At 40.5% G+C, this 19135-nt stretch overlaps 3 protein-coding genes across 3 annotated transcripts in view; all 3 read right to left on the bottom strand.

The window, feature by feature from the left end:
- Positions 1–21: 21 nt before the first annotated feature.
- LOC137941929 (topless-related protein 1-like) lies at positions 22–9695 on the bottom strand. Its single transcript, XM_068787543.1, has 26 exons — positions 9545–9695; positions 9317–9465; positions 9057–9236; positions 8837–8950; positions 8562–8720; positions 7507–7684; positions 7298–7418; positions 7083–7198; positions 6782–6947; positions 6579–6688; positions 6398–6467; positions 6188–6261; positions 6007–6102; positions 5831–5926; positions 5266–5393; positions 4937–5171; positions 4688–4852; positions 4508–4609; positions 4238–4381; positions 2570–2680; positions 2307–2486; positions 1930–2058; positions 1721–1816; positions 1392–1580; positions 1059–1225; positions 22–745 (listed from the first exon to the last, which is right to left on the bottom strand). The coding sequence occupies exons 2-26, from the start codon at positions 9394–9396 to the stop codon at positions 544–546; spliced, it is 3408 nt and encodes a 1135-aa protein (XP_068643644.1). The 5' UTR covers positions 9397–9465; positions 9545–9695; the 3' UTR covers positions 22–543.
- Positions 9696–10619: 924 nt separating this feature from the next.
- LOC137941978 (protein TOO MANY MOUTHS) lies at positions 10620–12161 on the bottom strand. The gene has a single exon (XM_068787628.1). It carries the CDS (start codon positions 12132–12134, stop codon positions 10668–10670), a length of 1467 nt encoding a protein of 488 aa, XP_068643729.1. The 5' UTR covers positions 12135–12161; the 3' UTR covers positions 10620–10667.
- A 3682-nt stretch (positions 12162–15843) lies between these two features.
- The window catches only part of LOC137941890 (regulator of nonsense transcripts UPF2), a 30506-nt gene continuing 27214 nt past the window's right edge, over positions 15844–19135 (bottom strand). The window contains exons 16-17 of the mRNA XM_068787501.1: positions 17743–17928; positions 15844–17285 (exon numbers count right to left, since the gene is read on the bottom strand). Coding sequence (XP_068643602.1) covers positions 16314–17285; positions 17743–17928 — 1158 coding nt within the window. The 3' untranslated portion in view covers positions 15844–16313. The remainder of the gene's footprint in view (positions 17286–17742; positions 17929–19135) is intronic.

Genomic DNA, 19135 nt, shown 5'->3' on the forward strand with positions numbered 1-19135 from the left:
ATATGCCATTGGGAAATGATATGGAAAATAATGAAATTAACTGAATTTACAGATCCCCAGTGACAACTCTTCTTAGTTCTCGATACAGGAACCAAAAAATGTATCCAATTGAATGGACAAGGACATCCAACCCTAAAGTTCTGAATTAAACATAACCAATTGAATGGACAAGACAACCATCCCTAAAGTTCTGAATACAAGGTATATATAAGCTATGTGAGCAATCAAGAAATCGAAAAATAATAAATAAAACTCGCTACTCCTTATTTCCACTGTGACTGACAAATGATTGACAACTCTCCGCCATCTGATATCGAATTCTTGCCGCCCTACCCTTGTATATCTTCCAAGTTAACAGGGCCTCATACAGAGAAAACATTGATACTTCCCTTCAGCGCGGTCTGCAAGACCCGAAGGTTCTCTTTCTCCGGGGTATCCCCAAAGGTACCTTGAACAGAAGAAGGGCTCAAACATGGACTCAGAATAGACACCCACTGTACTTGTTCTTTCTTGCAGTATAGGCACCCAATGCCTCCAACGTTATCACCTTGGTGGTTGATCGGTAACAGGGGTTGAACTCGATGCAACGCTTGGACCACCGCTGTTCTCGGGTGGTGCTGCTGTACCCCATTTTCCTTCTGACTCCAGTGGCTCAAGGACCTGGACTCCGCCATCAGTTAAACCAAGAGCAAACTGATTGGATTCAGAGGGATGCGCAGCAACAACAAGTGGATATACAGTGGAGCTGAAAAGATTTTGATAGTTAGTCAGCAAAGAATAAAAAATGAATCACATAGTCCAAAATAGAACAGCAATGACTTATCGTAGAACTGGGTGCACCACATAGTCATGCTACTCAGACAACCCTATTAATTCTTAAGAGCAGAAGCATTTAGGCACTCTCAGCTTGCCACTCAGGGATCTGCTTTGCTTTTTCTAAGTCTAATTAGATCATCCCCGCCACAATTTTATGCATTCTCCATGTATAACAACACGAATTAAATAATAACATTCAGCTTGTAGCCTCCAACAGATCACTTAATGATACACGTGAGTACCTAAGATTTGCTGGTAGATATGCCGTGGAATTAATCCGACACCTCAATCTAAGGTTTGACGAAGTGAAGACACTTATGCTCCCATCAGTAAAACTTGTGTATATCAACTGGCTGTCACATGAATAAGTTGCATGCGTGATGGGCCCACTTGATTCTCGTGCTACAAACTGTGACCAAATCCAGTTATCATGATCAGAAAAGAAATAGATTAACATGTCAAAGGTAGAGGTGTTAAGTAGAAAACTTTTGAGGCAAAGGGGAACAAATTTTGATATCAAAGCATGAAACATGATAAGAAAGGCACTCATGAAGCACTACCTAAATGGCACCAACCTGTTTAACCATTTCAAGGCTGGGAGCCTCATATATAGCAATCTGTGTTTCATGCACAGCAAGAAAGTGAATGTGATCTTGGTGAAACTGGACACGTGTCTCTGCAGGAGATGTTGCTGCCCGTCCAGACAGAACCTGCAAAAATTTACTGGCCTGCTTTTCCCATCCATCTGTACTCCAAACACATAGCTGAAAAACCAAATTCATGATCAAATCACCTCGTCTCCTCCACAACATAGACTCTCGGTGTGTGCACATATTTGTGTGTGTGTGTGTGTGTGTGTGTGAGGAAGAGAGAGAGAGAGGGTTTTCTCAATCATTTAGCATACCTGAGCATCAGCACCTGATGAGACAAGGACATTTAGCACATTGGAGAATGCAAGACCAGTAATTCGCTTCTGATGTCCTTTGAGCTTGCTTTTAATCTGTGTCGAAAACATATAAAAAACTGTTAATTTTCATTTTAAATTACCATGAGCAGTAAGCAGTAAAACATAGTTATAGCTTAGCTTCTTATGAAGGCAGAAGAAGTGCAAACCTCATCGACGCGGACATTATAAATAAAGATCTGAGAATCGTCCATGCCAATGGCAATGATGTTATTGTCCTGAGGATGGAAAGCAAGGCATGTGGCAGCAGGTGGTGGGGCCATGAATGTGGTCATTGTCTGCAATTGGAAAAAACTTCAAATACTGCAACACAAATAAGTGACGAAACGTGAACGTCCATGTCTCGTCATTTGTTCAGATATGCTTTCTTTGAAACTCCTTAAGATGGCTACATGTTGCAATATCACGAAACAGGGTTTTATAGGCTGACAACCAAAAGATCTTTCTTTGAGCTCACATTCTTAACCCTTCCATAGCTACACCACAGAGCACCCAGGTGAAATTTTCTGCATCGTATCACATTTACCTTAAATGTCATCATGTTGAAAAGAGAAATTTTCCCTCCTGAAGCTGACATAACATAGGAATCATTCTTTGAGAGTGCAAAGCAAGGCACGGCTTCTTCAGGATTATTATCATTAATCTCATTTGTCATCAATATACCACTTGCTGGCTGCCACAACACTGGGGGTACATTCGCAGTTGCCTGGAGAAACATTTGACAGTTAAATGCTGAATATCCTTTACAGAGTTCAAAGAAAAAGCTCCAAGAAAAGAAATAACCAAAACCTTTCCAATAGAATTTCGCTCATTTCTTTGCCATTTCCAAAGTTTATGAACAGCATTAGATGCTAGAGCCAGTATGCCAACACCTGAATTAGTATACATCAACCTAGACACCTGGAATGATTTATTAGAGAGAGATGTAAGGATCAAAGGAACCACAAGAATTTCTATATAAATAGAAAGGATCAATAGCTTATGTTCAGATGATTTGAACAAGAACAATACCTGAGGGCTTACGAAAACTATTTATATAGAAACAATAATTACTAATTTTGTTTAAGCCTTTTTAAAAGGTTCTTTTTTTAAAAGTCTTTGGACAGGCAAGCTACAAAGCTATCAAGACTATTAAAGGTAAAAATACTATTGAAGAGAAGACGGCATGATCACACCGAATAAGAACAAGAATTAATGTTACATGAATCACATTAAGAAAGAAGAGAACACAAGAAATTGTGACCAAAGCAACAAAGAAATCCTTCTCCTAATTGATTATCAATGCTATAAACCTAGACCAGATCAGCCGATTGAACCAGATTCAACCAAACCCCGTATCTATCCCGGTCAAGAAGTGATGAGATCCAGAAACTTGACCATGCTAGGTTGGGTGAACTGGCTGACCAGGCCCAATCACAGGGGTCACTCTATAACACTTGGAAATTCCCAGCTTGACAAAGAACAGGGACTCCTCCCTTGCCAACAGAAAAGGGGGTGAAGGGGATCAACGTCCCCCCTTCACCCTGAGGCAGGCAGCAACCCTGTTCCCTTCATTCTAAATGATGGGGGATAGCAGGAGATTCCTCCCCCTCTATAATACAAAGATCGAAGGAAGAAAGTTCCCACAACCCCAATCAAACAATTTTTTTTGAGATACAAATTTTTTAATTTTTTATTTGTAAACATTATGACATCATACTATGCCAACCGGCAGTCAAAACCCATTAAGTAGGCTCAACCAGACCCAGTCACCTCAGAGGGTCAGTTTCTATGACATTTTCAAAGCAGCAATCATTGACACAGATTTTCTGGATGAAGTTCTATGCATCCACAAAGATGTGTACCCACAAAAATATCGAAAACCAGCTCTCACATTTGTGGTATTAGTAAAAGAAGAGCTGAAATGTTTACTAGGAAGAAAACCACATAATTCAATTACACTTGCTCACTACACCCCAAACCAGGTGAGACTTGAACCAAAAACCTCACACTAGAAATTAACTGATTCATTAGAATGAATGAATATTTGCAGAAAATAGCATTTGTTTTTTGCTCTGACAAAGGTCATATCACTAAACAAGAATTTATTTTCCCCCAGAAAGTACTCTTGTTTTTCTAGTTCTTATGACATTCACAAATGTATAACAGAAACCTAAAAAAAAGAGAAGATTGGTAAGCTAATGGAGGGACATGGAAAAGGATAGAGAAGAAATATAGAAATTTTTCCCAAAGATGACTATTTTCTTGGTTTGAATGCACAAAACCCACAATTTGAAACGATTCAAAACAAGAACAGGGATTGCAACAGTGGTGAAACACCTCCATGAGTTGAAAAATAATACTGCAGAGTTTTGAGAAACAGAAATGCAGAGTTTATCATTAAGAAGAAGAATGTAAAATTTTGATATGCTTCATTTCTTGAACCATTAAAGATGAAAATCGTTTCAACACCCTTACCTTTATGGCTACTAGAGTATCAGGTAGCCTGAGAGTGCGACATTGGGAAGGTTCATTAATTTCCACCAGTTTCCATATCTTGGATTTCTCTAACGAATCATCAATTCTGGGTTTTATGTCTCCAATGTTGCGGAGGTCTCCATTCTATAAAAATTCAATCATATTTAACAATGTGAATGATCCTGGCAACAACTCAAATCTATCCTTACACATGTACAGCATTTGATCATTTCTCACAAGTCACTAGCAAACAATTTGCAAATGACTTACCAGTTCTCCTGCAGCAGTCACTGGACCACCTCGATCACCAACACCAATACTAGCACCAGCAGCAGTAATGATGGGTCCCAGAGGACTAACTCCTTGAAGAGACTTCAATAATACAAGCACTTTAGTATTTTCATATACATGTCTAAAATCTGAGTACACAAAAAACGTTCAAGGAGCTACCTTTGATGCAGCCTCAGAAACAACTCTAGAAGCATCGAAAGAGCGATTCTCAAGAGTATGCAGTAGTCGAAGCCCATCAGCATTTGCTAATATCTTTATCCCATTGTCATTTGTAGATACAGCAAGTAGGATTCCTTCCTTGTTAAACCGGACACGAGGAGAATTCTGAAACACAAGTGAAACAATAGGCTAAGCCTTTATGCAGATAGCCTTTATAACACAAAAAACCCACAGAGATCAGCCCTTTACCGGCAATCCACCTTCTGCATCAGTAGTGGTCAGTATGTTTTCCACATCCATGTCCCAGAACTTGACCAAAAACTCATCTCCACAAACCAAGAACCGGTTCTTTGTGGTGTCAAACTGCACAATCCCTGAGGATCGCTTTCCAAGACCTTGATATTGCCGCTTTACAGCACCCTCACTTTCATTCCACTCCACAATGTGAGATATCCCATCTTTTGACGTTCCACATGAGAAAAGCCTATAAATTGGCAAAAGACAGGTCTTTTGTTAAAGTTGATAGCGCAAAAACACTGGAGTAAATAAAGGAATATCTGATGCTAAAATTTGTAGACCTTGTTCCATCAGCACTGTATGCCATGGTTGTGCACGAACTATTCGGTGCCTCATAGTCAACTCTCGAGCCCATATTATCGTATAGCCATGCCTTAATTTTTCCATCAATGGCTGTTGAAAAAATAAACTGAAACAGAAAACATAGACAAACAAAGCATATCAAAATTTTCTTTTTGTCAAAATATTAGGCCAACCAATTCTGCCACCCAGCATCAATATGTCCTAAAAAGGAAACACATTAGATTACATGCATCCTAACACTCAATTGATAGGACAATGTCATTTATCATCGGTTCAAGCTATTATTGTGCACAATGCAATAAATAAAAGGTTCACATTATCATTAATTTTTCTTTTCCAAAACCATTCACATTATATAGTCCTATCATACAACTATTTATAAGCTTCAAGCTATTTTTATAATCTGATTCGAAAAAATATGCTTTATAGTACTAAGAAGTATCACGTATAAGAACACTAACTTTCAGGCTCAATGAGTCTTAAGCTGTAGAAGATACTGCTAGCACCTTCTCCACAGCACAAATATGGAATTGCAAATACTACCTGGATGTTTTCCTTGTAGTGTGGACAAACTGAGAACACCGGTGCTTCATGCCCTTCAAAAGTGAACTGTTTGGTACCAGTAATGGCATCCCATACCTGCAACAGCATATAGTTTTCAAGCAATGAATAAGCATTCCAGAAATCCACTTACTTAGAGAGTGAAGATATCAACAAACCTTTATGGTTTTATCATCACCACAAGTTATTATGCACAACTGCTTGTTTGGACTAGCAAAAGAAAGATCATTAACATTGCCAACATGGGCATCTATCTGCATGACCAAAAAGGTAATTCTGTAAATGATATACAATGGCGAATCTTTAAATATAAAGATGACAATTCACTATGCTAAGAACCTCTAGGTGGTGCCTCAGATCATCTCTGCCATTGTAGGAATATACATGCACAATATTCCTGGAATAAGCAACTCCTGAAAGATTAAAATTTCAACCCCTCATAAACAATGCATTTGACAACCTAAGAATCCAGCTTCTCACAAGACATGAAATCAACTACTCTAGTTATCATCATATCAGAACAATAAGAGCAGAAAAAGGAGTACACACCAAAGAGTGATCCATCTGGACTCCACATGACATGGTTAACAGACACGACAGGATCCTTGAGCAAAGCAGCCTGTTTCAAGATATGATAAAAAATGCTTACAATAAAAAATGCAACAGATTGCTGTTTAAACAGAAAAAAAGTAAAAGTCAAAGCTTCAAATTTACAAATGCCAAGACGCACCTGAAGGTGCACCCCACATGTGCCTAGGTCCCAAGGCTTGAAGTTTCTAAGAGCAAGTCTCTCTCTAGATCCCACATCCCAGAGTCCAATATCACCCACATTTGTACCAACTGAATTTACAATCATCCAAGTGATTCAGTCAACCAAGTGCAGGAAGATGGGGGGAAGAGGAGAGGGGGGTCTAAAAGCCCAGAAGAACTAACCAAGCAGAAGGATCTGCTGGACAGGATGAAAATCCATGCTCATTACAGAAGAGCCCTGATTTAGAGTCATAGCTACGGTCTTGGGCAGGTCCTCAGTAGAGTAATGGCTCCGAGAATGACCTTGTCCAGTGAATCCAACAGGTAAAATATTCACAGGGAGATTGACCTGCAACAAGATTTACTTTTAGCAAAAAACACATAATTCCCTTAACTTAGAGAAAATAACTAATCAGCAAAAACAGAAAAAAAGTTTCTAGAAAAGAATGGTACTTGAAGTTAGAAAAAAAATATGACATCATACATCACCAGTTAGGCCCATTGGCCGAGTTCTCTTCAGAACATGCTCAGAATCAGCTGTTTGACAGTCCAAGGCAGAACTGTTCATTGGAGGGGTCCTTGGCCGCTTCAAGATAGCAGCTACGATGAGAAAACAACACCAAATAGAATCAGTAACAGATTACAACTCCAGTTATGTAAAGAACCAACTGAGCTCCACAACTCGTAAACTTCAATCACCTGCATTCATAGGGTTATTTAGGGCTATAGGTCCCCCTGAAACAGCAGGATGAACAGGGGAGGAATTTGTCATCCACCCTGCAAGTGAAGTAGGAAGAGGTGCAGATCCTGGCTGAAAGGGCTAGAAAAGAAACACCACAATCAGTACCCAACAGATTAAAAAAGGTTGTTTTACAAATAAAGCCAGGGCATCATGATTCGCCACTTACTCCATGAGCCCCAAGTGGGGGGAACCCTGAGGGTTTGGGCATGCCTTGTATCATTGGATTATTCACAGGAGAAGGCGCACGAGCCCCATTTTGTTGTCCACAACTATGATCAACAAAAAGGGTCTTAATATCTGGATTTGGTCTCGGATTCTTACAAAGTTGATGTTGCCAATTCAAACTGAAAAAAAATATATATGAAGAAATTATATAGCAGTTTCATCAAAATCAAATCTACATTCAAATATTAGAAGGTGACAATATAGAAAATTACAAGGTGCCAACTGCAAATACCTTCAAATCACCCAAAACTTAGAAGAAGATATTCAAAGTAAACTAAAACAAATAAAGATAAACATATAGGTAAAATCAAGGGTTATACTAGATTGCTCCAAGAGCGCCAAATATAGGATGTCAGAAGTGACACAATTTAAGTTCACATATACATAACTCCTATTATTGTAGCACTCTTACAATGCATTGAGAATCATCTAATTAATACATTAAAACATTAAAAATAATTATAATCCATCTTATTTATCGTTATAATAGAAGACATTTGTAAAGATATAAATGTGAGCACAGCTGAAGCACTGGCAATGGGAAGGGCCGACTTGGTGGCAACCCATTGTCAATACTAGCCTCCCACTTTGATTCTTTTTTTTTCATGTATCTTGTGTTTCTTACTGCCATATCTTTTGTATCATTAAATCTTTATACTTTATCTCCTTTGGGACTCTCTTAATGGGATCAACTTTCTTGTCATTATTAAAAAAAAAAAAAAGGAAGATAATATGTTCTTTGAGACCCACCATGCAAGTAGTCCTATTCAATCATGACGTTTAAGTAAATCCAAGCTCAGGATTGATGAAACATGTATCTTTCTAGAAAGCAAAACTTCTCTAATGACTGCCACATTGATCATCTTCATACATTTGACAACTTCAACCAGATCACACCAACCACAAAAAGCATAGGAGAATAGCAGCAACAGTCTACAGCCAACAAAAATTTGAAAGATAAGCAGAATAAGAGAGAGAAACCAATCTGCAATTTACCTCTGATTGATTAGGGTTCGCAGCCTGGAAGTCTTCAGTCCAGGGAACTGAAGTTTTTCACGGAAAAGTGGGTTAGCTTCTATCAGCTTTTTAAGTTCGACAAGCATTATACTCCTTGCAGATTTGGTGTCACCATACTTCGATAGTTGCTCATTCTCCCTGAACAATTGGATGCACAAAAGGGTTCCATAACTAGTCAAATGGCTGAAAATTTAAGTAGGAACTCGCAAAAAGTATCTACAGCCGGATACCCCGTTTAATTAAAGAGCTTTTACCTAAAATTTTCCAGTGTCAGCAATTGTGTTATTTCTTTGAATAGTTCTTCATTGAATGCCGCAAACACTTTCAGGTCCTTAACAAGGATGTCGACGGCTTTTGACCGATCATGCCTACAGATTCCATACACAAATGTATCAAACCATTTCGCTTCTCTCAATCCAGAAGCCTGAAAAGTAAATAAAGAGAAGGGAAGAGAAAAAAATTAGAGAAACATACTTATCAAGCGCTTCCAGGTATTTTTGCTTACGGATCTCAAAAAAAATCTTCATCGAGTATCTATTATCATCAACTTTAGTAAAACCAGAAAGATACTTCTCCACCTCGTCCCACTCGCCGTTAATAACAGCATCTTCAAAATATTTCATATTGAAGTAAAACCCTGATTCCTGTTCCAATCTTCAGACAAAAAAAAAAAAAAAACGTTAAATCCAATTACAATCCATAAAAAGACATAGATTTTTAAAATGATAACCTACTTATGAACCGCCTCTTTGAATTTTTCCTCTTCCAAAAACTGAAGGATAAGAAAGACGAGCTCTCTGCTGAGCGAAGTCATATTTCCGGATCAACGCCAAAAATCTCCCAACCTTAAGGATCGTCCGAATTCCAAACTAAAACCCTTTTTCTGCAGCCCAAAAAAAAGAAATAAATAAATTAAAACAAAATCTTCAAAACAGGGTATAAGAGAGGTAGCTATCACACACCTCCCGATTCTCCTTCCACCCCAACCAAAAAACTAGCAGATCTTAACTCCTCCGCTGCTCTGGCTTCTAAAACCACAAAACCTATTTGGGTCCAAGGCGGAACAATCCCAAAGGGAAAAAGAACAGTGGGAAGAGAAAGCTAACAAACAAAACAAAATACTAAACGAAAACGAGGGATGAGGAAGAGGCAACGTATAAGCGGACGAATTTATCATTTTGGCTTATCAAAATCAAAGAGTGATAAGCAGACTAACTTATTAAGACGCGGTTTACTCCGGCGAGATTCTCGGGTATTTCGAGGATGGCGTGGATTTGAAGGATGCGGATGTTCTCGTTCCACGTTCCAGTCCGAGGGCGACAAAGCGACAAAACCCCTTACTAAAACTAAAAATATTTAACCTAAAAAGTAAGAAAATTTAGTAAACTAAAAAAGAGTGGATTAAGGCAAAGCAGAAAAGAGGAGAATTTTCCTAAAAAGTATTCTTCAGAATTCATTTTCAAGTCTTTTATTTGATCTCCTGCTCGCCTGGTTACAGTTGACAAGGTTGACGGAGCGGTCAACATCTTAATTGTTCCACCTAACCCAAAAAATCTCAGTGTCAATTGCTCAATCAAGTCTAATAGACTTGCAAATTGCCTTAATCATGGTAGTTGTGGTGTTGAAAAGCTCAAACTAAATCATATTAGTTGATGACAGAGATATCATTTAATTAAATTAATCAAAGCAAATTCATATTTTGTTTTCAATCTCATAATGTATAATATAAATATCGGACCGATTCCATTTCCTACATTTCAGCTTCCGAGTCAATAAATCACTCAACTTCCCGATAAAAACGCCACTACTTCCCCGCACGACGGAGAGAAAACTGGATAGAAATACGCAGCCGATTACCATTACAGCGACGACCCACTCTACTTATCACTCCCACGATTCTTTGCCTCTTTCCCCCTTTTTTCCTGTGTCCTCATGTCTTCTGTAAAGATAGTGAAAAAGCGTGTATTCAATAACCCTACTGCCATCGACTACGCGTTCTGAGAAAATGCCACAAAGCCGCCATTATTGTTCGTGGAATTAATAGAAAATCTGTTTTCGTTCAAATCTCGCATATGGGTGAGCGAATTAGCACGTACAGTTACATGTTACATTTTTTTTACAGAAACGGCGACGAATACGATCACAGTCGCACCACCAAAGCGCGACGACGAGGACCAGCGCGTTGACGCAATGGGGCGGAAAGGTCCGCGAAGACGACGAGACCGCGAGGGTTGATTCTCCGGGAGGGGACGGGGAGGGGACGAGGGAGGAAAGGTGTTGCGTGGTCGACGGCCAGGCATCGGGCCCGCCTTCCGGGTCGCAGTACCCGATGCCCAATAAGAACGAGGCGCTGGCTGGGTCCCCCACGCTGTCGTCACCGGATTGACAGCAGAGGCCGGAGTTGTTGGCAAGCCTCAGTTTCCTTCCCATCCGCCATACCATCTCCCTCTGAAAGGGGATGGGGCCCACCAGCTGGTTGTCGTTCAGCCTCAGCTCCTTCAGGTTCTTCAGGTCCCGGAGACTCCGTGGGATGGTCCCGTTTAGACGGTTCTGGTCCAGGTGCAGCACCCGCAAGCCGCGTAGCAGACCCAGGGATTCTGGTATGGGCCCACCCAGAGCCGTCTGGGCAAGAATCAGAACGGTCAGATTCTTTAACCGAGAGAATCCGTCGGGTGGGATTTCGGTCGATGCCATCGGATTGGATTTGAGTATTAGAGTCCGGAGGGAGACCAGGCTGGTGGCTAGAGTGGTCGGGAGTGGGCCCGAGAGCTGATTGTAACTGAGATCGAGCAATGTCAGGGAGCTCATACCCGAAAGAGTGTCCGGGATGGGACCCGATAAACGGTTCCGGCTCATATCCATCTTGATCAAGGAACGAGCGGACCCGATACTCGGAGGTAAAGGACCCGCGAGGAAGTTGTTGCTGAGATCGAGGACGGTGAGCGACTCCGTGGGAAGTTCCGGAATGGGACCCGCGAGGCGGTTGTGGCTGAGGTCGAGTGATCGAAGACTGGTGAGCTTGGAAATGGAGGGAGGGATGAAGGAGGCGAGATTGTTAGCATGGAGGTCGAGCACCCGGAGACGAGTGAGGTTCCCTAGCTCAGTGGGGATGGGACCGAAGTGACCGTTCTCACGAAGAACCAGCGACAGGAGCGTCGGACCGAGGCGGCCCAGGAAGGAGGGGATCGGCTGGGGGTTGCCGGTGAAGCAGCGATAGAAGAAGAGCGTGCGGATGTGGGGGAGCTTGGTTAGGGCAGAGGAGAGGAAGGAACGCGCCGGGTCACATGTCGGAAAAGCGGTGTCGTCGGAAAGGGCTCCGAAGGAGAGGGAGACAACGTGGTAGGTCTGATCCTTGTCAGGCATGCACTCGATGCCATGCCATCGTTCTTTACACACGTCCAGAATGGTGGTCGCCCACTCGTTCCCGGTTGCCTTCATGATCTCGTACACGGCTTTTTGCTCGTGCGGGTCCGTCCGCCCCCCATCCTTCTTCATCGAGAACCCAGTCTGCGGGGCGTCAACGAGCGCAGACGGGGCACTCGAGTCCGACATGATCACGGTAAACGCAGAACCCGGAGTGAGAAGAAAAAAGCCAAACAAAACGGCGGCCGTTGACGTAATTAGCAGAAGCGAGCACCTCATGTCTGTAAACAGAGCCGCGACGAAGTGCAGCGGAAGAGCAAAGGAACAAGAGGGAGTTAAAACGAGAGGTAAGCGATAACGGCACACTTGTTAAATAACATATCAATCGTGTGTTGTCACCTGGAATTCTCTGCAATAAATGCGAGCCTGAGAAAGCTTAACATGGTAAAAAAAGAAAATCGGGAAGAAGGAAGCCAGCAAGCAATGAGCTGACAGAGAAGACATTAAAGAGGAGATTGAAGATAGATAATGAAGTCACGGGGAAAGATGGGTTTCCAAATAAATGAAGAGATTTGAAGCTTTTATTCGATTCACGGGTCTGGCGAGTTGCAACGGCCTCCCTGTTTGGTAGAGTACGAGATCAAACGACGGAAACTTCCCACCCCACGTGTGACTGGCTTCTTGCACACGTGGCGCTTTAGGCCTGGTCCCCCTCAGCCCAACACACACTGACTAACTATGTGCACATATACAAGAATGTGAGCCTAGGCAAGGTTATATCCAATAATTTGTCTCAGGATTGGGTTAGTTAAAAGAATGATATTTCTTTTGATTGTGGTTGTTTATTTCAAAATGATTCTGAAGGGTTTTACCGGTGCATAAGCAACACATAATTTTACTTTTCGATCTCCTATAGTTTTTGCTTCTCTTCCCAAACAACCTTCAAGATAATTTTACATGTTATTTATGTGTTTGTGTGTGTGTTGATTTATAGGACCACCACATAAGCACAAAAGATCTCAAGGGAAGGAGAAAGAGAGAGTAACTCTAGCTTTTCGGAGAGAGCAAAGAAGAAACCAAGGGAGAGAAAGAGGAGGAAAAGAGATGTGTAAGGACAATTTGAGCCAAGAGGAAGATGCTTGAATGCTCTACTTCATACATTGAGGTTGTATTTATAGTTGTGGCAAAGTATTAACAATAACTACAATGCCCTTAGGGCTACATGATTCAAATAGAAAAGGACGTTAGAGGATATACATCAGCTTGTATAATTTTAATTCTATGTCATCTCTATAAAAAATCTTATTTACTAGCCATGTTAAGCCTCTACACGTGGGTGTCTTTTAACACATTCTCATGTTACATTTTTGTAACTTGTAGTTATGGAGGACAGTGTTGCTAACTCCTTTCAAGCTCATTACTGTTCTTCTTCATTAAACTAGCCATGCTCTTGCTTGCAAGCTAATTTATGTTGAGGTAGGAATCTATTTCACTTGTTGTTGTTGTTTTTAGAAAGTGATGAATAGAGCAAACATTAAGAGAGTCTTCCTCTTACAACAAGAGATTACAATGATGCTCCTAGTTTAGCACAAGAATCAGCAAAAGAATTTATTGATGTGAAAATATGAAACCAAGTACATGAAATGGACAATACAATATAAAAAAAATATCTAAAAGAACATCCCAATGATGCCACAGAGGAATCAACAAGGAACAACACCAATGAATTAACACTTTGGAGTCACCTTCAATGATGAGAGAGTCGTTGAGACAATCCCAAACAATAAGAACACCATGAAGAAGGGCAGAAAGCTCAACAATAGTAGAGTCAATCACGCTCAAAGAACTATGAGATGAAAGAGCTACCATCAGCATCACAGAAGATACCACCAAAGCCTATAATTCCAGGGTTACCAAGGGCACTCCCGCCAAAGTTGAACTTGAGAGTCCCACGTGAGGGAGGCTCCCAACTCACAACCGTAGGAGGTGTGAAGGAATAGACATTTGGGCAACCACGCGCTAGTTAGTGCAAAGAGGGAAATTCCTTACGCTATCGAACTCCTTCCCGGTGTGAAGTTAGACAGATAAAAGGCTAGTGGCTCAACAAATAACTTTATCAACAATTTGTACTTGCCATTGAATGTATAATTATTTATTTCTTTCCAAAGGCACATGAAAATGTGAGCAGGGTAGGCTGAGAGGAGGACTTTGTCCAACTTGATGATACGGATCCCCAAAGAGAAGTGGCTCATCCCACAAAGGTCTTGGAGGAGACAATATTGAATTCCCCAAACTACCGAGGAGAGGGGACTAGATTTGCCAAGTACATGAATAGTGCAGAAGTAGGTGACTCACACTTTTCTCTTCAAGATTGCATAAGGGGCAAAGGGGGCAAGGGATAATGATGTCATGTCTTTCAATATTATCAATAGTGAGAATCCTATTAAGGCAAACACTCTAAAGAAATAATTTAATTTTAGGGAGCCATGAGACGCCAAACAAGAGGTCAAGATCAGTCCATGAGATGTCTACAAGCAAAAGAAACAGTGAACCATCCATTCTCCTTAAGAAGCCAAATCATTGTGTCCTTTACATGAACCTAAATCTTGACAAAGTTAAAGTCATCCACCAGATCTGAGGAGAGCCTTAATCCTCAACCTGGTCAAGAGTACCATCACCAAAACAAAAAGTATCATCAATAAACTGCAATAGAGTGATGTCAAACTCCTCTTGAAAGACAACCATACTAAGCCATCCCACTCTCTTGGCTGAGTAGACCATTGACGATAGGTATTCAACAATGAGGATAAAGAGGAGGGAAGAGAGAGGGTCACCCTCCTTGGTTGTTCTTATCCCCCGTAGTTAGCCTTGATAAACCACTCTGATTTTTTTGCAGAAGCATGACTCTAATTCACAAATAGGTTGTGCATCACTTTGCAACCTATGTGGGACTATTCTCAATATAGAGCAAGTCAATTCCAAAGGACCAGACCAGAGTAGGCATAGACGCTTTTACTTGCATCAGGTTTAATCATTTGCACATAATTTGACATTGTGAAAATGATTCATATTTTTTTATTATGGACAGAGACATAAACTAATCTAATGTGTACATCCAAGATTTTAGATTTGCAAAGTTGGAAGGTGCTTTGGATGCTATCCATGAGGTCATAGATGCAACCTTTGGAAAAGAAAGATAACAATGACAAATATTGAACTATTTCTAAAACTGAACCTTTACTGTGAATGGCTCTTTGTTTCCACAAAGTGAAAAATAGAAAGCATCATACTTTTTCCCTCAGCTGTCAAAGGATAACCCAGTGAAGTTTGTCCAAGCAATTGACTTAAGGATAAGCCTTTGCACTCATCTTTCCACTCAAGATAGAAAATGGGAAATTGTTCTTTAAGAGTAAAAAAGTAGCTGTGCAGTGATTCACTTTTAGTTGAAAACCAGCGACTGGAACCTATATTTTTCATTTTCATTTCGATTCTAAGCGTCTTCCATACAGATAAGAGGCCTCAATACATTTTTTGTACATTTCTCATTCAATCACTGTACGATAAATTATCGATTCATTTCCCAACGATGATTTTTCGATAACCAAAATCTCGAGTACCAGGGAATACAAATTCCTGAAAGATTGTAAAGACTTTTTAATATTTGACACTGGGGAAACCGGGATAAATACTGGCTCTGAGCGAGTTAGATAGATACTTTGATCTTTGATGCTGCTCTATGAAGCGGCTAGTAAACTTCACTCGTTCGGAAAGCATTTCCCCATCCGGACCTGGTTACATTGTACTACTGTATGCTACTATCACAGTAGCAGTGATCAAACTGACAGTTTAATTAGAGGTTAAAAAAAAAATTGCCAATTCGAAAAGTTCCTATTTCTTATCTTCTGGCAGTACAAAGAGTTAGGTTGTGCCATTGTAAGCACAGATAAAATGATTACTCGGAAAACCAAAGCAGTGATCCCACTGTAAAAAAACAGTGAAAAGTGCTAGCAAGGAAAACCACAGCAGTGATCAAATCTATTTAGTTTGTAAAATCTTCTGTACAACACAATCTTGCAAGACGTAGCCTTGATACGGATACAAGTAGTAGCCCTTCCAAAACATGGCCGTAAGAATAGAGAGAACATGACAAACTGCAGCTCTCTTCAAGAGGCAAAATAACAGATGGTGCAGAACTCAGCTGTGTAGAGTAGTCAATCTCAGGTGCTGACTGAATTGCCGCAAAGGTCGAGAATAACCTATGCCTAGTTCTGAACCAGATTCTTCAACAGTTATGTATAGGGAAAAGACAAATGAAGCATCTGACCAGTATGCTTATTTGAAGATATTTGCTTCCTTGACCTGAAAAACTCATTTCCTCCTTCCATAAAGTCCATATGAGTGATGCCGCTGTCGCATGCCACCCGGTCTGCTAGCTCCTTCCCATGCACCACGACCCGAAGGTCTGCTCCCCCCTGTCTGCATCCAATTGATAGGCTGGGTGCCAGTTCCACCAACAAATTCTTCCTCCCGGTCATTGTATTCCAAAATCAGCCTCTTAATGTTCTGCTTCTCCTCCAGCTCAGCTGCCTCTTTCTGCTTTGTGCTTTGCACAAGCGTACAGTCACCAGGTATAAACATCTGCTTTGTCTGCTGCTTGTGACCCTTCTTTACCAGTACCTTCACACGGACCTTGTTTTGCCCTCCACTGCCCTCTTCATCCAATGTCTCATCACCACTTTCCCCCTCCCCAGCCCTCCCATGATCCTTAGATCCCTCAAAAACATTCATTGGAATCATCATATTCAGGGTTGGTCTACCACGTAGTTCCAATTTCCTTGAATCCAGGCTCTCCTGCATTAAGGCCTTCAGTTCCCTTTCAAACTCAACTTCTTCCTGAGGATCAACTTGCACAACTTTTTGCCTGACTTGAACATCTTCATCTTCATCAGAACCCATGGGCCCACCACCCTCATCATCTTCACTGTCACACCCATCATCATGGTGATCTGATTTATCCTCGTAGAGCTCTTCCTCATCATCATGGGTGCCTTCCACATCAATGCTTGCACTATCTGAATCACTGTTGCTCTCAATGTCTTCGTGTACCCCACCATTTTCTTCAACTCCATTTGCAACTGAGCGTGGTCCATTTGAGGCAAGGATGGAAGGATTCATCTGGGTCAAAGGTCTGTGGGATTCAATGTCTGCTGTTTGCTTCTCAATGGTAGCCTTCTCAGTTGCAACATTACGCTCATGTTCCTCAAGTTCAACCAGAGCTGTACTAACTTCCTCAATGGAGGAGTAGCGATTCATGTTAGGACGTAAATCAGCAAAAAGATCCTGCACATTTTTTCCATCTATGAGTGCACAGAAAATAGGGCACAACAAAAGCATAAATGTGAACCTGGATGATATAATCTGTTTTTTTCTAAAAGTGATACTCATAATTTGTAAAGCACATAGAAATGGAAAATTATCAAATAATTAAAATTCGACTCAAAGTTTTGTTAATGAACAGTCCCAGTTTAAGCAAGGAACTGATGCATCACAGGTGTGTGTTGGTTGTCCTGCCCACGATGCAGAAATTCGTCACCAATAAAAATGTGATTTGCTTTCAACATACTATAACAGATGTAGCAGACGTAGGTGTGCTTATTCAGTCTGCATACAGATCCGCCATATACACCCCTCAAAACTTCAGCTGAAATTCTTTTGTAGTTGGGTAACACGCATAGACGGATTAATGTGCAAATTCGGCATTTCCATCATACTGTAGCCAAAAGATTTTACCACTGACCTGAATGTCAAACTCAATATCTAGAGGTATTGAACCTTTGCTTAGAACATATCTCTGAAAATATATCAGAAACCTGTCAAGCTTCCTCTTGGAAGAACCTCTGTCAAAGTAGTGGCCACATGTTTGAAGAAGTGTAATAATCATTCTAATACGGAAGCAATCTTCAGGCTGATCCAGTACATCTTGCTTTACGGAAAAAAAAACAAACAATTAAGACTCAATTAGAAGATGTGACATCATCGGATCTTAATGCAGCGAAGGAAATATAGTCCAAAGTTAGGAGCCAAATACAAAGCAAATGTAGAAAACTAATGTATCAATAGAGAACAACTCTATAGGAGTATGTTCTATTCCCCAAGGAAAAGGTAGCATAAGAAACATCTATTGCCTAATGATAGCAACCCATCACATATCATTTTAGATATATATATATCTGCTTCAACAGAAAAAATGTTTGCTCAATCATTATAATTTGCAGACTTTGATCATAATAGGATCATGTATACAATCTACTTGTCACATGTCTCTGAGGAAAGTTTACTATAGTTTAGAATTTCTTGTCATTTTAGATATATATGCTTCAACAGAAAAAATGTTTACTCAATCATTATAATTTGTAGACTATGAACATAATAGGATCATGTATATGATCTTCTTATCAGATGTCTCTGAGGAAAGTTTACTGTAGTTTAGAATTGATAACCTTCCAACTGTGTCCAAATAATCATTGTTCTTTCGAACTCTTTTCTTATTCATGCTTGACTATTGAAATCATAAATAAAGTCAATGATGCAATTCAGGGGCCAAGGAAGCAAACATGACTCTGGGGGATTCCAACATCTTCAACATCCTATAAGATGTGAAACTACTCCCAGCTGCAAAGTCTGGAAACAATAAGCAGAAAGGCATGACACCAGAAGTAAAGGTTCCACAGTGGAAGCATCTCTAGCACATGCATGGAATCACAGATGCTCCAGTAGTTGCACTTTATTGAAGCATCACCAGTACATATTTTATTACATCCTTCTTTCCAGTAGTGGCGTGTCTTTTGGAGGCACCAATGTTTCCACAAACTAGGTGCCAAAGCAGAGACCAGGTCTATTTAGGACCATTGGGCATACAACTTTAAATAACAGAAGAATTAAAACCAACATACAACTGATTATTTGATGCAGCACATTGTAATATGGAATATCTAGCTGAAGAATATCTAAGGATAAGACACCACCCCCAAAATCTCCCATGTTTATGAAAGAAGAGAAAGGAGTCTCTGAATTTCCTATTTTGGCATCAAGTTCGAAAAATAGAAACTCTTAAATTAGAAAGTCTCTCTAAGTTACAATATCCTATTTCAAGAATGCTCAAGTTAGCATATTTAACTAGACAAGTTACT

This window comes from Aristolochia californica, unplaced genomic scaffold, assembly GCF_029961685.1.
Source record: "Aristolochia californica isolate CCGP_79_NKW_82.1479 unplaced genomic scaffold, dmAriCali1.0.hap1 SCAF_9, whole genome shotgun sequence".
Taxonomy (NCBI): domain Eukaryota; kingdom Viridiplantae; phylum Streptophyta; class Magnoliopsida; order Piperales; family Aristolochiaceae; genus Aristolochia; species Aristolochia californica.

What these genes read in the sequence shown, in the direction of transcription:
- LOC137941978 (XM_068787628.1), bottom strand. Translation starts at nt 12,134, where the DNA reads ATGTCGGACTCGAGTGCCCCGTCTGCGCTCGTTGACGCCCCGCAGACT.
- LOC137941929 (XM_068787543.1), bottom strand. Translation starts at nt 9,396, where the DNA reads ATGACTTCGCTCAGCAGAGAGCTCGTCTTTCTTATCCTTCAGTTTTTG. An exon ending in TACCTGGAAGCGCTTGATAA is followed by an intron (nt 8,951 to 9,056) that starts GTATGTTTCTCT and finishes TGGAATCTGTAG; the next exon opens with GCATGATCGGTCAAAAGCCG. An exon ending in ATGCAGAAGGTGGATTGCCG is followed by an intron (nt 4,853 to 4,936) that starts GTAAAGGGCTGA and finishes CTTGTGTTTCAG; the next exon opens with AATTCTCCTCGTGTCCGGTT.